This window comes from Balaenoptera borealis (genome assembly GCF_965194805.1).
Source record: "Balaenoptera borealis genome assembly, chromosome: 6".
NCBI classification, from domain to species: domain Eukaryota; kingdom Metazoa; phylum Chordata; class Mammalia; order Artiodactyla; family Balaenopteridae; genus Balaenoptera; species Balaenoptera borealis.
Genome location: NC_138863.1, coordinates 26,741,279 through 26,757,296, shown reverse-complemented (window position 1 = coordinate 26,757,296; position 16,018 = coordinate 26,741,279). Strand labels below are relative to the sequence as shown.

General features: G+C 37.4%; 1 protein-coding gene across 6 annotated transcripts in view; it reads left to right on the top strand.

The window, feature by feature from the left end:
* UNC80 (unc-80 homolog, NALCN channel complex subunit) overlaps positions 1-16,018 on the top strand; it is a 237,775-nt gene that overhangs the window by 145,936 nt on the left and 75,821 nt on the right. For all 6 annotated transcript variants that reach the window (XM_082396411.1, XM_082396407.1, XM_082396408.1 and 3 more), the window contains 2 exons: positions 1,822-1,929; positions 3,172-3,310. In XM_082396411.1, the coding sequence (XP_082252537.1) occupies positions 1,822-1,929; positions 3,172-3,310 (247 nt within the window). The remainder of the gene's footprint in view (positions 1-1,821; positions 1,930-3,171; positions 3,311-16,018) is intronic.

Here is a 16,018-nt window from a genome sequence, read left to right as displayed (position 1 = left end):
AACAGACATTAATGTTTGTCCTTTTTCCTCTGAGTATTTTTCTGTATCTGCTTGCTTAAAATTCTTATAAATTAATCAAAAGTATTGTTCAAAGATAACCCTGAAAAGATAAAATGTCCGGCCAAAGGAGGAAGCAATAAAATATTTTAAAAATTTAAAAATCAATTTTAAAATAACTCTAATGACCTGGGGGATATTCATCATAAAATCACAGTGAAATGAAATGTTTAAAACTGTGTACCACATATATAGCATCGTCACAGCTTTGCTAAGATGCACAGGGGTACCAAAAGACTGAAAGGAACCAAATAATGAGTTGAGGATTATAAGGATTTTTATTTTCTTCTTCATAGTTTTTTTGTATTTTCCAGGTATTCTGCAATTTACATTTTGTTTTTTTATAAATAGAAAGAATAAAAGCAGAAAGATGCCACTTTTTAAATACCTTGATTTTTTACAAAATCAGATACACCCCTATATTTATATGGAAGATGATTGCCATTTATGATTTTAGAAGCTTTCAAATTATATAAAATAGGCATGATATTTATGCTATATTTTGCTTTTACATTCACAGAGGGGGAAAAAAGCATTGCAGGATTTCTCTCCCCAGATGATGTTTATTCCCAAGCAGGATTTCTCTCCCCAAATGATATGTGTTCCCAAGTATGTGCCTCCGCTTTTTTTTTTTTAATCTTTAGAAAGCACAGCAAGAACTCTGATTCATTTGTTTCCAAGTAGACTCATTTAAAAGTTCATTCCATACCGGTCACATAACAGATGCATTGTCTTGGGTCTTTTTGACAGAGTTTTGAAAGACTTTCTTGGAACATGCATGTACTTTTTAGATTTGCTTTTTCTTTCAAAATATCTCCGTCTATAACACTGTGAAGCTCTGTTCAGAAATTCTTAAGGAGTTCAGTTGTTTTCCCTTGGCACTGAGGGAGAGAGTGTTTCATTGACATGTCACTGGAAAGACAAATGAGCATTTATACTGTGCAAAGGGATGGATTCCCTGTTTGCACAGCCTGGAGTGCAAAAATGGAGGCATCAGGACTCAGGATAAATAAACAAGGGCCTGCCACCACTGGAGCAATCATTCTCCCAGCTGCTCTGTCCACTCCATTCCTTGGCACTTACAGAGTCAGGGGAAGAAAATGTCTCCTCCGTGTATATGCAGATGTCAGGCCTATTCTGGACCCTGGTTGAGGGGACAATTTGAAAGAAGAGCTGCTGCCTCCAATAGACAAGTATGTTTTTTTTAAAAAAACAAAAAAACAACACTTTACCTGGATGATGGATGCTATGAACTCGTACTTCGTTGATGAGTCTTTTATCTTTCACTTCCTAACACTCCTCTGTGAAACATCTTCTCTTCCAAATAATCAACTTGTAACATTCAACCCTTTAAAGGGATTATTAGAGAGAGTGGCTTTTAACTGGCAATATTTAAAAAGATTTGTGTTTTTCACAGCTTGGTGGAATATAATTAGCCCTGAAATGGAAATCAGGAGATCCTGTCCTTTCCTTATTCTACTAATAACCAGCTCTGCAATTTGGTCAAGCTACTCCACCTCTCTGGGTCCTGGTCTCCTCAGTGGTAAAAGAGGAGTTTGTGGCTAAATACCCCTAAGCTACCTTTTCATGACAAAATTAACTACTTTTATCACTTTCAGAAAGTGCAGGCCCATAAAAAGTCCTTACTGAAATCATCTGTTGCATTAGAAGCAGTTGGTTGTTTGGAGAATTTGGAGGAAAGCAGCACTGTTGGGTTTTGAGAGAACACAACCCTCTTCGCCACCTATCTTCTGTTCTTTCCAGTGCTCAGATAAATCATGCCTGAGGACGCCTTCTCTGAAAAAGAGAGTTTCAGATGCCAACCTAGAGGGGAAAAAGGACTCTGGAATGCTGAAATACATCAGACTACAGGTATTGATGCATGGATCAGAAATGTTCGCGGAAAAAAATAAAAAATAAAAAATAAAAAATAAAAAAAAAAGAAATGTTCGCGGAGCAGTAATAAGGAGGGAACTCCAGATATCCTGTTTGCTAATGTTTGGGACATACAATGTGCCAACTGGCACAGTGTTGGCAGAAAGGCCCCTCTAATTTGGTGAGCAAGAGTGCTACCAAGTATGCAAGGAAAAATCCCTTCTTGCTGGACAGCCAACTTCCATAGAGACAAGGCTTGGGGAGCTTGGCTGGAGCCGTGCCTCTTCCCATTCTCTCCACTCCAATGGAGCCAGCTTCCCACCAATGCTCACAGGTGGGAACGATGCTCACAGGTCTTGGAATGAGACAGTCGGGGTTCAAATCCTATACCTGCTGCTCTGGCTCTGGGACCTTGGGCAAGTTAACTTAATTTTTCTCAGTTTTAGTTGCCTAATCTCTAAAATGGGGATTTTACCCCTAGACCCATCTCAAAGAATTATTGCATGGATTAAAAAAGATAGTAAATTTACGTACTTATCCAGTGCTTGATACGGTTATATTGTTATTACACCCTAAACTCTAAATCATAATACATTTCCCAGGGGAAGAGAAAAAAAAGTTTCATGTTTTTCTAGAAAGTGTTTTAAGTGATGGTTAAAGACCTAGACTTGCCCCAAACCTACACTTATCACCAAAATTATTTGAAATAATGGATTAAATGGGATTTTGTTGGCTAACCTGGAGCAATAACCACAGTGTATAATGTTTTGAAAGGAAAATGCCATCCAAGTTCACTGGCTTAGAAAACTAACTTTCTGAATGGAACTCCTTTATAAATTAGAGGCTGATCACAGTTTCCAGTGGAAATCAGCTTCTAACAGGAAGGAAGATAAGATGCTATGAAAGTCCACCAGGACTTTAAACACAAAGATATATTGGCTGGAGTCCTTCTTTCTCACAGAGCTATACTTATTCTACAGTTTATTCCCTAGGTGGTTGCAAATTAGTTTTTGTGGTGAAAGTATTATAAAATTAATATGATTTGGGGGTAATTATACATCAACTAATAGGGTATAAAGCTTATTATACATCATGCCAATAAATACGCTCCCACTTTAGAACGTATTTTAAGGTCATTTAAGGAAAGCAGAGAGAGGGGAAGTGACACTTAACACTCTAGAGGAGTACAACAATCAGTGTCTTCAAAGATTTTACAACATCATTTCCATCTTTTCCCAGGTAATGAGCCTGTCGCCTGCTCCCTTATCTCTGCTAATCAAGGCAGCACCAATTCTGACGGAGGAGATGTATGGCGACATCCAGCCAGCTGCCTGGGAGCTCCTGCTCAGCATGGATGAGCACATGGCGGGGGCAGCAGGTAAAGAAAGACCACCTGGGACCCTGGTCCTGCTGCCACTCATCCCAGCGTTTAAACAAGAGAGAGGCACATTCATTCCATTTTCACCCTTAGGTCAGATCGCTAGCAATGGCTGGACCTCTAGACAGAGCTGTGCACTAAATGGAAACAGGCCTAGGTTCTGTGTGCACCCTTTTCATGTCACTGTATAGTTTGCACAAGGGCAGCATGTCTCTCCCAAGATGTTACCAAATTATAGAGAATGATTTCCCCCAGAACCTACATTTTCACTATATTTCACAAAAGATAAAATTCTTTTTGTGCGTTGTGATTTCCCAGATTGACCATGAACGACCATCATTAATTTTATTAAATCTTATGTGAGTAATAGTCTGTGTTCAAATCACAAAATCAAAATAAATTTGTGAAATTTAAGTGACGTGTCCAAAGCCACATAGCTAACAAATGGTAGAGGTAAAATCTGGATTCTTCATCGTTTTTCACTTTTTGTGCATATTCCTTTATTTTATAGTTATTTTAATTGAAAATGCTCATGGTTAAAATTCAAATAATATAAAAATGTATGAAGTTTAAAAGTATCACCCTCTTTCCCATGACTCCCAGTCCTCTTTCTCAGAGGTGACAATTTTTAAATTTCCCAGGAAATCTCTAGGGTAAACTATGCATATATATATATATATATATACACCTATGTATGTATATATTATGTTTCCTTTTTCACACAAATAGGACATACCATAAAGACTTCTGCATTTTTCATTTTTCATTTTTATCTAGGAGACTTTTTTAAGAGTTTACTTGAGCGAAAATTGATTCCAATCAGGCAGTGCCAAGCTAGAAGTGGTTAGGAGCACTCCACCAAGAGTAGCTCAGGGAGAGACTTTTATAGAGAAAAGGCAGAAGCAAAGAAAGGCAATTATTGATTGTCTGTAGCATAAAGCCTAGTTGGCTGTTTGTGATTGGTTATCCTTAGCATTTTGATTTGTAACCTTGAGGTGTTTACAGGCATAGATTTTGGTTTGCTTATGTAAGCTGCCATGACATTAGAGCCACCTCAGTCTAATGGTCTCCTTTTAAAACAACTTAACAATTCCCCCCTTTTGGTCATCCTCTCGTATGTGAAAAATTGACCAAAAATTTAGTATTAATGCCACTCTTTGTCACCATCAGAGTTAAGTTTCTCTTGTCTCATTGTGAAACTCATAGGTTATGATGTCATGTCCGTGGAAGAATTGTTCTGCTGTTCATCTCCTTGTTCATCTTGTTTCTGTTTCTCCAAGCACAGTAAGACCAGCTAATGTACTGCTGATGGCTGTGAACATGCATTTAAGACCTTTGAGAGAATATAGCACACCACAGAGACTACAGTGATAACTATTAGGAGGATAATATCAAGAGACTGAAGTGTACTCCTTAGCCAGAGCCCCAGTGAACCAAACTAGCTGGTATCAAATAACTCAAAGGATGTACCTGTTTAACCAAGTGGCTTGTTTGTTAATTTTCTGTATTTGCTACAATACTAGAGATATTGATCAAGGCGCAGCAGGAGACATTTGCTATGGCACATGTTCAGCCAATAACTAATCTAAAGCAATTCTATTATCTAAATTTACCTTAGCAAGAAAATCTTGGGAATTTGGTTGTTCAGCTACGGCCTTAGCAGTAGATTCATCAGCAGTTGCCAGAGTTAAGGAGCATTATCTTCCTATGCATTAACGGAGAAAAAAAGCAAGTAGTGAAAAGGCAGAAGGAATAAACATTTCATATTGGTGTTAAAGACCTTGATCTGCAATCTTGGGAGACAGCTGTCTACCACAAGATGCCATCTGCCTCTGGGTAAGGACCTCCTTAGTCGATTTTAATTTTAGGTCTCCAGCTGGTATGCAGTTCCAAGAGTTTGGAGAAGCCCTTTTTTTTTTTTTTAATTAATTTATTTATTTATTTATTTTTGGCTGTGTTGGGTCTTCGTTTCTGTGTGAGGGCTTTCTCTAGTTGCGGCGAGCAGGGGCCACTCTTCATCGCAGTGCGCGGGCCTCTCACTGTCGCAGCCTCTCCCGTTGCGGAGCACAGCCTCCAGACGCGCAGGCTCAGCAGTTGTGGCTCACGGGCCTAGTTGCTCCGCGGCATGTGGGATCTTCCCAGACCAGGGCTCAAACCCGTGTCCCCTGCATTGGCAGGCAGATTCTCAACCACTGCGCCACCAGGGAAGCCCCTGGAGAAGCCCTTTTTAACTGAGGGATGTGGACCCAAGGTTCAACTCCATGAAGTTTTCTAAGTAGTTTTAATTGTATATATTGATTAGAATTCTTAATACTTAGAACCGTTTTTTCCTAGTGAAACTAAGATGTAAGCAATTGTGGAGTGTCTGTTATACTACCATTCTGTGGGTTGGCAAATTTATAAATACATTTCACGATTTCTGGAAGTATATTCTTTCTCAGTATATTTTTCATTGTGGCACAAAACGTGTTTAGTAATAAACCCAAATATCTCTAGTGCCTCTGTAAAGGAAGCCAAAAGTAGATAAAGCTATGTTCAGTAATTAATGTTTCAGTATAGTATCTTATTTGGAAATGATCTAGATATTCAATGAATATCCATCATTTAACTTATCTCAGCATAACTTTAAGGTTTCAAGTTACCAAAAAAGGTTTTAGAAACTATTTTTAAGTAGACATACCATAAAGCATAATGTTGAAAAATTTATTTATAAACTTTTTACTTTTTTAAAAAGTAAACTTTTATTTACATCTATTTAATGTATTTGTTCTTAACAATTATGTTTAGAATATTCATGAAAATTTCATGAGACATTAAACAGATAACCATCATTTTAAGTTATTTTTCTTGCTGACAAATTCTATAACATGAGTTTATTTGACTTTTAGTAAACCTAGGTAGGATAAAAGTATTATATTTAATGCTAATAACTCTAAAGACATGCCTATTTTGATTAAACCAACAAACTTAAACCACCTTTTATTTACTGAAGATTATCCTAGATCAAATGAACTTGAAAAAAATTTCGGTTTCTGGATTTCTGAGAGTATACTTGATTTATGTAAATGCTTGTTTGTCTTTAAGCCAATTAATAGAGCTCTTTACACATTAATTTTGGCAATACCATCCAAAGGTAGAAAAATATCACACATCTACAACATACGAACAGAGATATACATAAACATACAGACAGATGCAGAGATCTTATAGCTTTAGTTTTAAAATTTTAGCCATGAGACAGGTATGATAATGCAAAACTGACTAGTTTATAAAAGAACAGTTGGATCTAAATTGTGTTTCTGGCAGATAAAATAAGTTAAGGTTACCTGCTCAGATAGCTAAAACTTTTACTAATATTTGTGGAAAAGACTTTTAAGATTTTTCATTCACATGATTTCCAAAACAGCTCCCTTCTTTTTCTGATAAGAATTATTTCCCTGAAGTTTACATTTCCAGAGATGGCTTTGGGTTCCTAGAGAAGACCAGGTAGAACGTTTGTATCTCAAAGGCACAGAGAAAAGATATAAATTTCTCCAAGAAAGGCTTTTGTTTCCTAAATCCAGATTTTTTTTTTTAACAATATCTGCAAGCCTTTTGAGATAAATAGGGGAAATTTGGGGATAGGTAAAAATGATAGGTGGGCTTTGAGTTGTTTCTAGAGCCACATTTCTGTTCTTATAAAGACTTAGTATGTTAGACAGTTGTTTTTAATTCCTTGAAAGATTGGGTTGCAACCTGAATATCAAGATGCTGACCCAACCATCCAACTACATTACTCTCAGTTTACTTCTTTATATCAGGGAGAAGAGCTCTAAGATGGAAATCAAAAGATTCCTGCGTTCTAGGGCTGTGTGTCTTTGGAATGCTTCAGTAAATCCTTCTACAATGGCTTCAGGATGTTTATCTTTCCCTCTGGGTACATAGTTTTATTTTAGGTTAGGGGAGAAGGCCTAAAAAATAGTTCCTATCAGGCTCTGAATATCAGCTTCCAATTTGGTCAACTTCTGACTATAGAGCTAATTAAAAAAAAATTTTTATTTTCAAATATCTTGTCAGGTTTGAGCGAGACAAGCAGTAAATATTCCTGGCCGTATTGAACTACCCCATGAGCACAACATCCAGAGCCACTCCCAAAGATAGCCAAAAGAAAGAAGGACTTGGACAATTCCCCTGAGAGCTGACAATGGTAGGACCCTAGCCACAAAAGGAATGTAACCCACATTTCTGTCTGGCTATATTTTTGAGTTCTGCAACTTGATGATTGCCAAGCTAAGTTCTCAGGACAAAAAATGAGATGGACAAGAAAGCAATAGCTGTCCCTGGGAGAGAAAGGATCAATAACCTTTTTTTTTTTTGGTAATTTGGAAAGGAAGCAGCCATGTGAAATTTTACCTTCTTCTCTCAACCAGGCACCACAGGTAGACATCTAGGGGAGCTGACGTTAGTAAAAATTCTTACTCCTCGCTGGCTTCTGCCAGTTTTCCCGGGATGATGTCTGCAGGCTCCAGAGTGAGGGAGGCATTCCAGTGGGTCTCATCCTGGTCACCAGTAACTGTAAAGGAGGAAAAATAATTTTCCCTCTGCCCTTAATAGTGAGCGCCTGGCTGAAATACTTTTTCCTCTAGGATAACTCATAAATGGATAGGCTTATCTAAGATGGTTTAAAGTTCTCCACTGTGGCCAGTGTAATTCGAGATTATCTTTGGTATAGTTAACCTACTTGTTCAGCCTTAAAAAAAAAAAAAAATTCTGTTCACCTGAAAACTCACACTAGACTCAGTCCAATTTTAAGTCAGACCCAGTCTGACCCTGGATCCAGTCTGGTTTCTAAATTGGAACCAGTCCATTCCTGAGCCCAGTCTGGTTTTTAAGTCTGACTCATTCCAACTCCAGCTGGTTTCTGGACCCAGCATGAAAAAGAAAGGCTCAAATAAAGTCTGCAAGCTCATAACACAAAAACTTCAGTGCTAGGATTTGAGAGGGACTTACCCATGACCTCCAGAGGCAGCGAGAAAGCAGCAAGCTCAAGGTCTCAACAGATACCTATGCCGGGTTGCTCACTGCTCCTGTGGGCTGTTGAGGGGTGTCTCCTTTGGTTCCCTCTTCTGACACCAGGACTGTTAAAAGGTAAACTGAGGCATATTAAAAATTTGAACAAAAATCAATTTGAATTGAGAAATGCCAAACAAGAAGTGGTTAGGAGTTCTCTCTAGGAGACCATTTTTAACATCAGACTATAAGTTTACCTGTTCTTTTTAATGGCTACCAAATATTCCATTGAATGAATGGATATAACATAATTTATTTAACCTGGAAATTTTAGTTGATTCTTGTCTTTTGCTTTTTTATACTATGCTGCATCAAATGTCTTTGTAAAATATCTTTGTTCACATTAAGTCTCAGATTTTTGCTTCTCTACCAAGTATTTCTCAGAAGGGCATGCTCCCTAAATATGGGACAGCCATGGACATTTTCATGGAAGTTATGAACAGGGGGACTGAGCTTTAAGAAAAGCTAGAAGGAAGAGGAAATGGTGTATGCAAAGCCACATGGGGTGTGGAAATGCACTGGGTTTATTTGGAAAGCCTGAGGAGGAATTGAGACTGGGGTGGTTTTTGTAAAGAGGTTGCTAGTCTGTAATATTAGGCAAGTGAGCAGGTCTCACGTTGTAACAGACCTTGAACAACAGGGTTAGGAGTGTGGACTTTCCACTGAACTGTGGGAAACCACTAAGGGGTTCTGAGCCAAAGAGTAATGTTGTATATAGTGTTGAATTATTACCAAGTTTAATGTGGCAGTTTAATGAGTGGAGTGGCTTGGTTTTAGAAACAGTGATTTTTAGATGACGAGGAGACATATCAGTGGTGATATGACACTAAAGCTAATGAGAAACGCCATAGCTAGAGAGAAACTTGGGAAAACTTGATGTACGTGGCAGCTGAAGCAATGAGAGAGGATGATTTCCAGGGGAGAAATGATTCCGGGGGAGGATGATTTCTCGGTATAGAGGAGAGGGCTGAGGAATGAACACTAAGCCATTGGCCTTCTCTACCTTCAAAGGACAGGAAGAAGAGCTGACCAGCAAAACCCAGAAAAATGACCAGAAAAGTAGAACTTAAGTAATCTCAAACCATGGAAGTAGAGGAAGATCCTTTTCAAGGAGATTGTTATGAAAGTGTTAAAAACTGAAAGAAAAGAAATGCTGTAAAAGTACCACTGGATCTGCTGATTAGTGAGCATTACAAGAAAACTAATTTCAGTAAAGAGATTGAGGTAGAACTCCAACTGCAATGACTTAGAGAGTGACGATGGTGTTTAAAAATTGAGACAGTACACTTTAAAGAAAAGTAAAGAAAGGAGAAAAATTGGAAATTTAAGGAGGTGGTAGGATTAAGAAACAGATTATCAAAAGCTACTGATGACAGTAGCTCACATTTGTTATAGAACTATATCATACACACTATCTTACTTGATCCTCATAACAATGATTTTATAAATGAGCAAAATCCAACTCAGAACGTTGAAAGGACTTCTTTTTTTTTTTTAACATCTTTATTGGAGTATAATTGCTTTACAATGGTGTGTTAGTTTCTGCTGTATAACAAAGTGAATCAGTTATACATATACATATGTTCCCATATCTCTTCCCTCTCGCATCTCCCTCCCATCCTCCCTATCCCACCCCTCTAGGTGGTCACAAACCACCGAGCTGATCTCCCTGTGCTATGCGGCTGCTTCCCACTAGCTATCTATTTTACGTTTGGTAGTGTATATATGTCCATGCCACTCTCTCACTTTGTCACATCTTACCCTTCCCCCTCCCCATACCCTCAAGTCCATTCTCTAGTAGGTCTGTGTCTTTATTCCCGTCTTGGGGTTGAAAGGACTTTTAACCAAGTGCACACAGCTCAGAATTAGCAGAGCCAGGAAATCAAACCCAGATCTTTTGACTACAAATAGCTGCCCTTTCCATATACCACGTTGCCTCTAAAAAATAAAATATTCTTTAGAATTCTGTAGTACTTTTCATGTCACAAGGCACTTTCTCATACATTATTTTATTCTAACAACAAATTTGGAGGCAGCTATCAGCAGCATCCTCATCCTCATCCTCGTCATTGACATTTTACCAATAGAGAAACAAAGGTTAAGAAGTTAAGAGGCTTGGCCAAGATCAATAGGAGAGAAGTTTCAGAGCTGGGATTCAACCCCAGTTGTTCTAACAATTGCCTGAGCATGTTTTGAGGATCTGGGAAAAAGTACAAGAGAGTTTTTAAATTATATTTTTATGATCAACACTGGCACCTCCATCTATGCTACAGAGTGTATTTCTTTTCCTCATTATTCATTGACTTTGTAACTTATCATAGCATTGATCTTTCTCTTATTCATATTTGGCTTTCCCCAAATTAAAAAACAACAATGGTATTATGGTTCATGAAATCTCTTTTGGTTTCTCAATCTCTACTACCTCTTGGAAGGGTAGATGTTTCTAATAGAGTCTACCTTATGAATGTTATTTTTATTTTTAAAAAAATTTTTTAACATCTTTATTGGACTATAATTGCTTTACAATGTTGTTTTAGTTGCTGCTGTATAACAAATTGAATCAGCTATACATATACATATATCCCCCTGTCTCCTCCCTCTTGTGTCTCCCTCCCACCCTCACTATCCCACCCCTCTAGGTGGACACAAAGCACTGAGCTGATCTCCCTGTGCTACGCGGCTGTTTCCCACTAGCTATCTATTTTACATTTGGTAGTGTATATATGTCCATGCCACTCTCTCACTTTGTCCGAGCTTAACCTTCCCCCTCCCTGTGCCCTCAAGTCCATTCTCTATGTCTGCCTCTTTATTCCTGTCCTGCCCCTAGGTTTTTTTTCTTACATTCCATATATATGTGTTAGCATATGGTATTTGTTATTCTCTTTCTGATTTACTTCACTCTGTATGACAGACTCTAGGTCCATCCACCTAACTACAAATAACTCAATTTCGTTTCTTTTTATGACTGAGTAATATTCCATTGTATATATGTGCCACATCTTCTTTATCCATTCATCTGTTGATGGACACTTAGGTTGCTTCCATGTCCTGGCTATTGTAAATAGAGCTGCAATGAACATTGTGGTACATGACTTTTTGAATTATGGTTTTCTCAGGGTATATGTCCATTAGTGGGATTGCTGGGTCGTATGGTATTTCTATCTTTAGTTTTTTAAGGAACCGCCATAGTGGCTGCATCAGTTTACATTCCCACCAACAGTGCAAGAGGGTTCCGTTTTCTCCACGCCCTCTCCAGCATTTATTGTTTGTAGATTTTTGATGATGGCCATTCTGACTGGTGTGAGGTGATACCTCATTGTAGTTTTGATTTGCATTTCTCTAATGATTAGTGATGTTGAGCATACTTTCATGTGTTTGTTAGCAATCTGTATATCTTTTTTGGAGAAATGTCTATTTAGATCTTCCACCCATTTTTGGATTGGGTTGTTTGTTTTTTTGCCATTGAGCTGCATGAGCTGCATGTATATTTTGGAGATTAATCCTTTGTCAGTTGGTTCGTTTACAAATATTTTCTCCCATTCTGAGGGTTGTTTTTTCATCTTTTTTATGGTTTCCTTTGCTGTGCAAAAGCTTGAAGTTTCATTAGGTCCGATTTGTTTATTTTTGTTTTTATATCCATTTCTCTAGGAAGTGGGTCCAAAAGGATCTTGCTGTGAGTTATGTCATAGAGTGTTCTGCCTATGTTTTCCTCTAAGAGTTTTATAGTGTCTGGCCTTACATTTAGGTCTTTAATCCATTTTGAGTTTATTTTTGTATATGGTGTTAGGGAGTGTTCTAATTGCATTCTTTTACATGTAGCTGTCCAGTTTTCCCAGCACCACTTATTGAAGAGGCTGTCTTTTCTCCATTGTATATTCTTGCCTCCTTAATCAAAGATAAGGTGACCATATGTGCATGGGTTTATCTCTGGGCTTTCTATCCTGTTCCATTGATCTGTATTTCTGTTTTTGTACAAGTACCATACTGTCTTCACTACTGTATTTTTGTAGTATAGTCTGAAGTCAGGGAGCCTGATTCCTCCAGCTCCGTTTTTCTTTCTCAAGATTGCTTTGACTATTCGGGATCTTTTGTGTTTCCATACATATTGTGATTTTTTTTTCTAGTTCTCTGAAAACTGCCATTGGTAGTTTGATAGGGATTGCATTGAATCTGTAGATTGCTTTGGGTAGTGTAGTCATTTTCACAATGTTGATTCTTCCAATCCAAGAACATGGTATATCTCTCCCTCTGTTTGTATCATCTTTAATTTCTTTCATCAGTGTCTTATAGTTTTCTGCATACAGGTCTTTTGTCTCCTTAGGTAGATTTATTCCTAGGTATTTTATTTTTGTTGTTGCAATGGTAAATGGGAGTGTTTCCTTAATTTCTCTTTCAGATTTTTCCTCATTAGTGTATAGGAATGCAAGAGATTTCTGTGCATTAATTTTGTATCCTGCTACTTTGCCACATTCATTGATTAGCTCTAGTAGTTTCCTGGTAGTCTTTTTAGGATTCTCTATGTATAGTATCATGTCATCTGCAAACAGTGACAGCTTTACTTCTTCTTTTCCAATTTGGATTCCTTTTATTTCTTTTTCTTCTCTGCTGTAGCTAAAACTTCCAAAACTATGTTGAATAATAGTGGTGAGAGTGGACAACCTTGTCTTGTTCCTGATCTTAGTGGAAATGGTTTCAGTTTTTCACCATTGACAACAATGGTGGCTGTGGGTTTGTCATATATGGCCTTTATTATGTTGGGGTAAGTTCCATCTATGCCTACTTTTTGGAGGGTTTTTATCATAAATGGGTGTTGAATTTTGTGAAAAGCTTTTTCTGCATCTATTGAGATGATCATATGTTTTTTTCTCCTTCAGTTTGTAAATATGATTTATCACATGGATTGATTGGCATATATTGAAGAATCCTTGCATTCCTGGGATAAACCCCACATGATCATGGTGTATGATCCTTTTAATGTGCTGTTGGATTCTGTTTGCTAGTATTTTGTTGAGGATTCTTGCATGTATGTTCATCAATGATATTGGCCTGTAGTTTTCTTTTTTGTGACATCTTTGTCTGGTTTTGGTATCAGGTTGATGGTGGCCTCGTAGAATGAGCCTGGGAGTGTTCCTCCCTCTGCTATATATTTGGAAGAGTTTGAGAAGAATAGGTGTTAGCTCTTCTCTAAATGTTTGATAGAATTCGCCTGACAAGCCATCTGATCCTGGGCTCTTGTTTGTTGGAAGATTTTTAATCACAGTCTCAATTTCAGTGCTTGTGATTGGTCTGTTTATATTTTCTATTTCTTCCTGGTTCAGTCTCGGAAGGTTGTGCTTTTCTAAGAATTTGTCCCTTTCTTCCAGCTTGTCCTTTTTATTGGCATATAGTTGCTTGTAGTAATCTCTCATGATCCTTTGTATTTCTGCAGTGTCAGTTGTTACTTCTCCTTTTTCATTTCTAATTCTATTGATTTGAGTCTTCTCCCTTTTTTTCTTGATGAGTCTGGCTAATGGTTTATCAATTTCATTTATCTTCTCAAAGAACCACCTTTTAGTTTTATTGATCTTTGCTATCATTTCCTTCATTTCTTTTTCATTTATTTCTGATCTGATCTTTATGATTTCTTTCCTTCTGCTAACTTTGGGAGTTTTTTTGTTCTTCTTTCTCTAACTGCTTTAGGTGTAAGGTTAGGTTGTTTATTTGAGATGTTTCTTGTTTCTTGAGGTAGGATTGTATTGCTGTAAACTTCCCTCTTAGAACTGCTTTTGCTGCATCCCATAGGTTTTGGGTCATCGTGTTTTCATTGTCATTTGCTTCTAGGTGTTTTTTGATTTCCTCTTTGATTTCTTCAGTGATCTCTTGGTTATTCAGTAGTGTATTTAGTATTTAGTAGCAGCCTCCATGCCTTTGTATTTTTTACAGATTTTTTCCTGTAACTGATATCTAGTCTCATAGCATTGTGGTCAGAAAAGGTATGTGATACAATTTCAGTTTTCTTGTATTTACCAAGGCTTGCTTTTGACCCAAGATATGATTTATCCTGGAGAATGTTCCATAAGCACTTGAGAAGAAAGTGTATTCTATTGTTTTTGGGTGGAATGTCCTATAAATATCAATTAAGTCCATCTTGTTTAATGTATCATTTAAAGCTTGTGCTTCCTTATTTATTTTCATTTTGGATGATGTGTCCATTGGTGAAAGTGAGGTGTTAAAGTCCCCTACTATGATTGTGGTACTGTCGATTTCCCCTTTTATGGCTGTTAGCATTTGCCCTATGTATTGTGGTGCTCCTATGTTGGGTGCATAAATGTGTACAATTGTTATATCTTCTTCTTGGATTGATCCCTTGATCATTATGTAGTGTCCTTCTTTGTCTCTTGTAATAGTCTTAGTTTTAAAGTGTATTTTGTCTGATATGAGAATTGCTACTCCAGCTTTCTTTTGATTTCCATTTGCATGGAATACCTTTTTCCATCCCCTCACTTTCAGTCTGTATGTGTCCCTAGGTCTGAAGTGTGCCTCTTGTAGACAGCATATATACAGGTCTTGTTTTTGTATCCATTCAGCCAGTCTGTGTCTTTTGGTTGGAACATTTAATCCATTTACATTTAAGGTAGTTATTGATATGTTTGTTCTTATTACCATTTTCTTAATTGTTTGGGGTCTGTTTTTTTTAGGTCTTTTCCTTCTCTTGTGTTTCCTTGCTAGAGAAGTTCCTTTAGCGTTTGTTGTAAAGCTAGTTTGGTGGTGCTGAATTCTCTTAGCTTTTGCTTGTCTGTAAAGGTTTTAATTTCTCCGTCAAATCTGAATGAGATCCTTGCTGGGTAGAGTAATCTTGGTTGTAGGTTTTTTCCTTTCATCACTTTAAATATGTCCTGCTCCTCCCTTCTGGAATCCAAAGTTTCTGCTGAAAGATCAGCTGTTAACCTTATGGGGATTCCCTTGTATGTTATTTGTTGTTTTTTCCTTGCTACTTTTAATATTTTTTCTTTGTATTTAATTTTTGATAGTTTGATTAATATGTGTCTTGGCGTGTTTCTCCTTGGATTTATCCTATATGGGACTCTCTGCCCTTCCTGGACTTGAGTGACTATTTCCTTTCCCATATTATGGAAGTTTTCAACTATAATTTCTTCAAATATTTTCTCAGTCCCTTTCTTTTTCTCTTCTTCTTCTGTGACCCCTATAATTCGAATGTTGTTGCGTTTAATGTTGTCCCAGAGGTCTCTGAGACTCTCCTCAATTCTTTTCATTCATTTTTCTTTATTCTGCTCTGCAGTAGTTTTTTCCACTATTTTATCTTCTTGGTCACTTATCCGTTCCTCTGCTTCAGTCATTCTGCTATTGATTGCTTCTAGAGAATTTTTAATTTCATTTATTGTGTTGTTCATCATTGTTTGTTTGCTCTTTAGTTCTTCTAGGTCCTTGTTAAATGTTTCTTTTATTTTCTCCATTCTATTTCCAAGATTCTGGATCATCTTTTCTATCATTACTCTGAATTCTTTTTCAGGTAGACTGCCTAATTCCTCTTCATTTGTTTGGTCTCGTGGGTTTTTACCTTGCTCCTTCATCTGCTGTGTGTTTCTCTGTCTTCTCATTTTGCTTAACCTACTGCATTTGGCGTCTCCTTTTTGCAGGCTGCAGGTTCGTAGTTCCTGT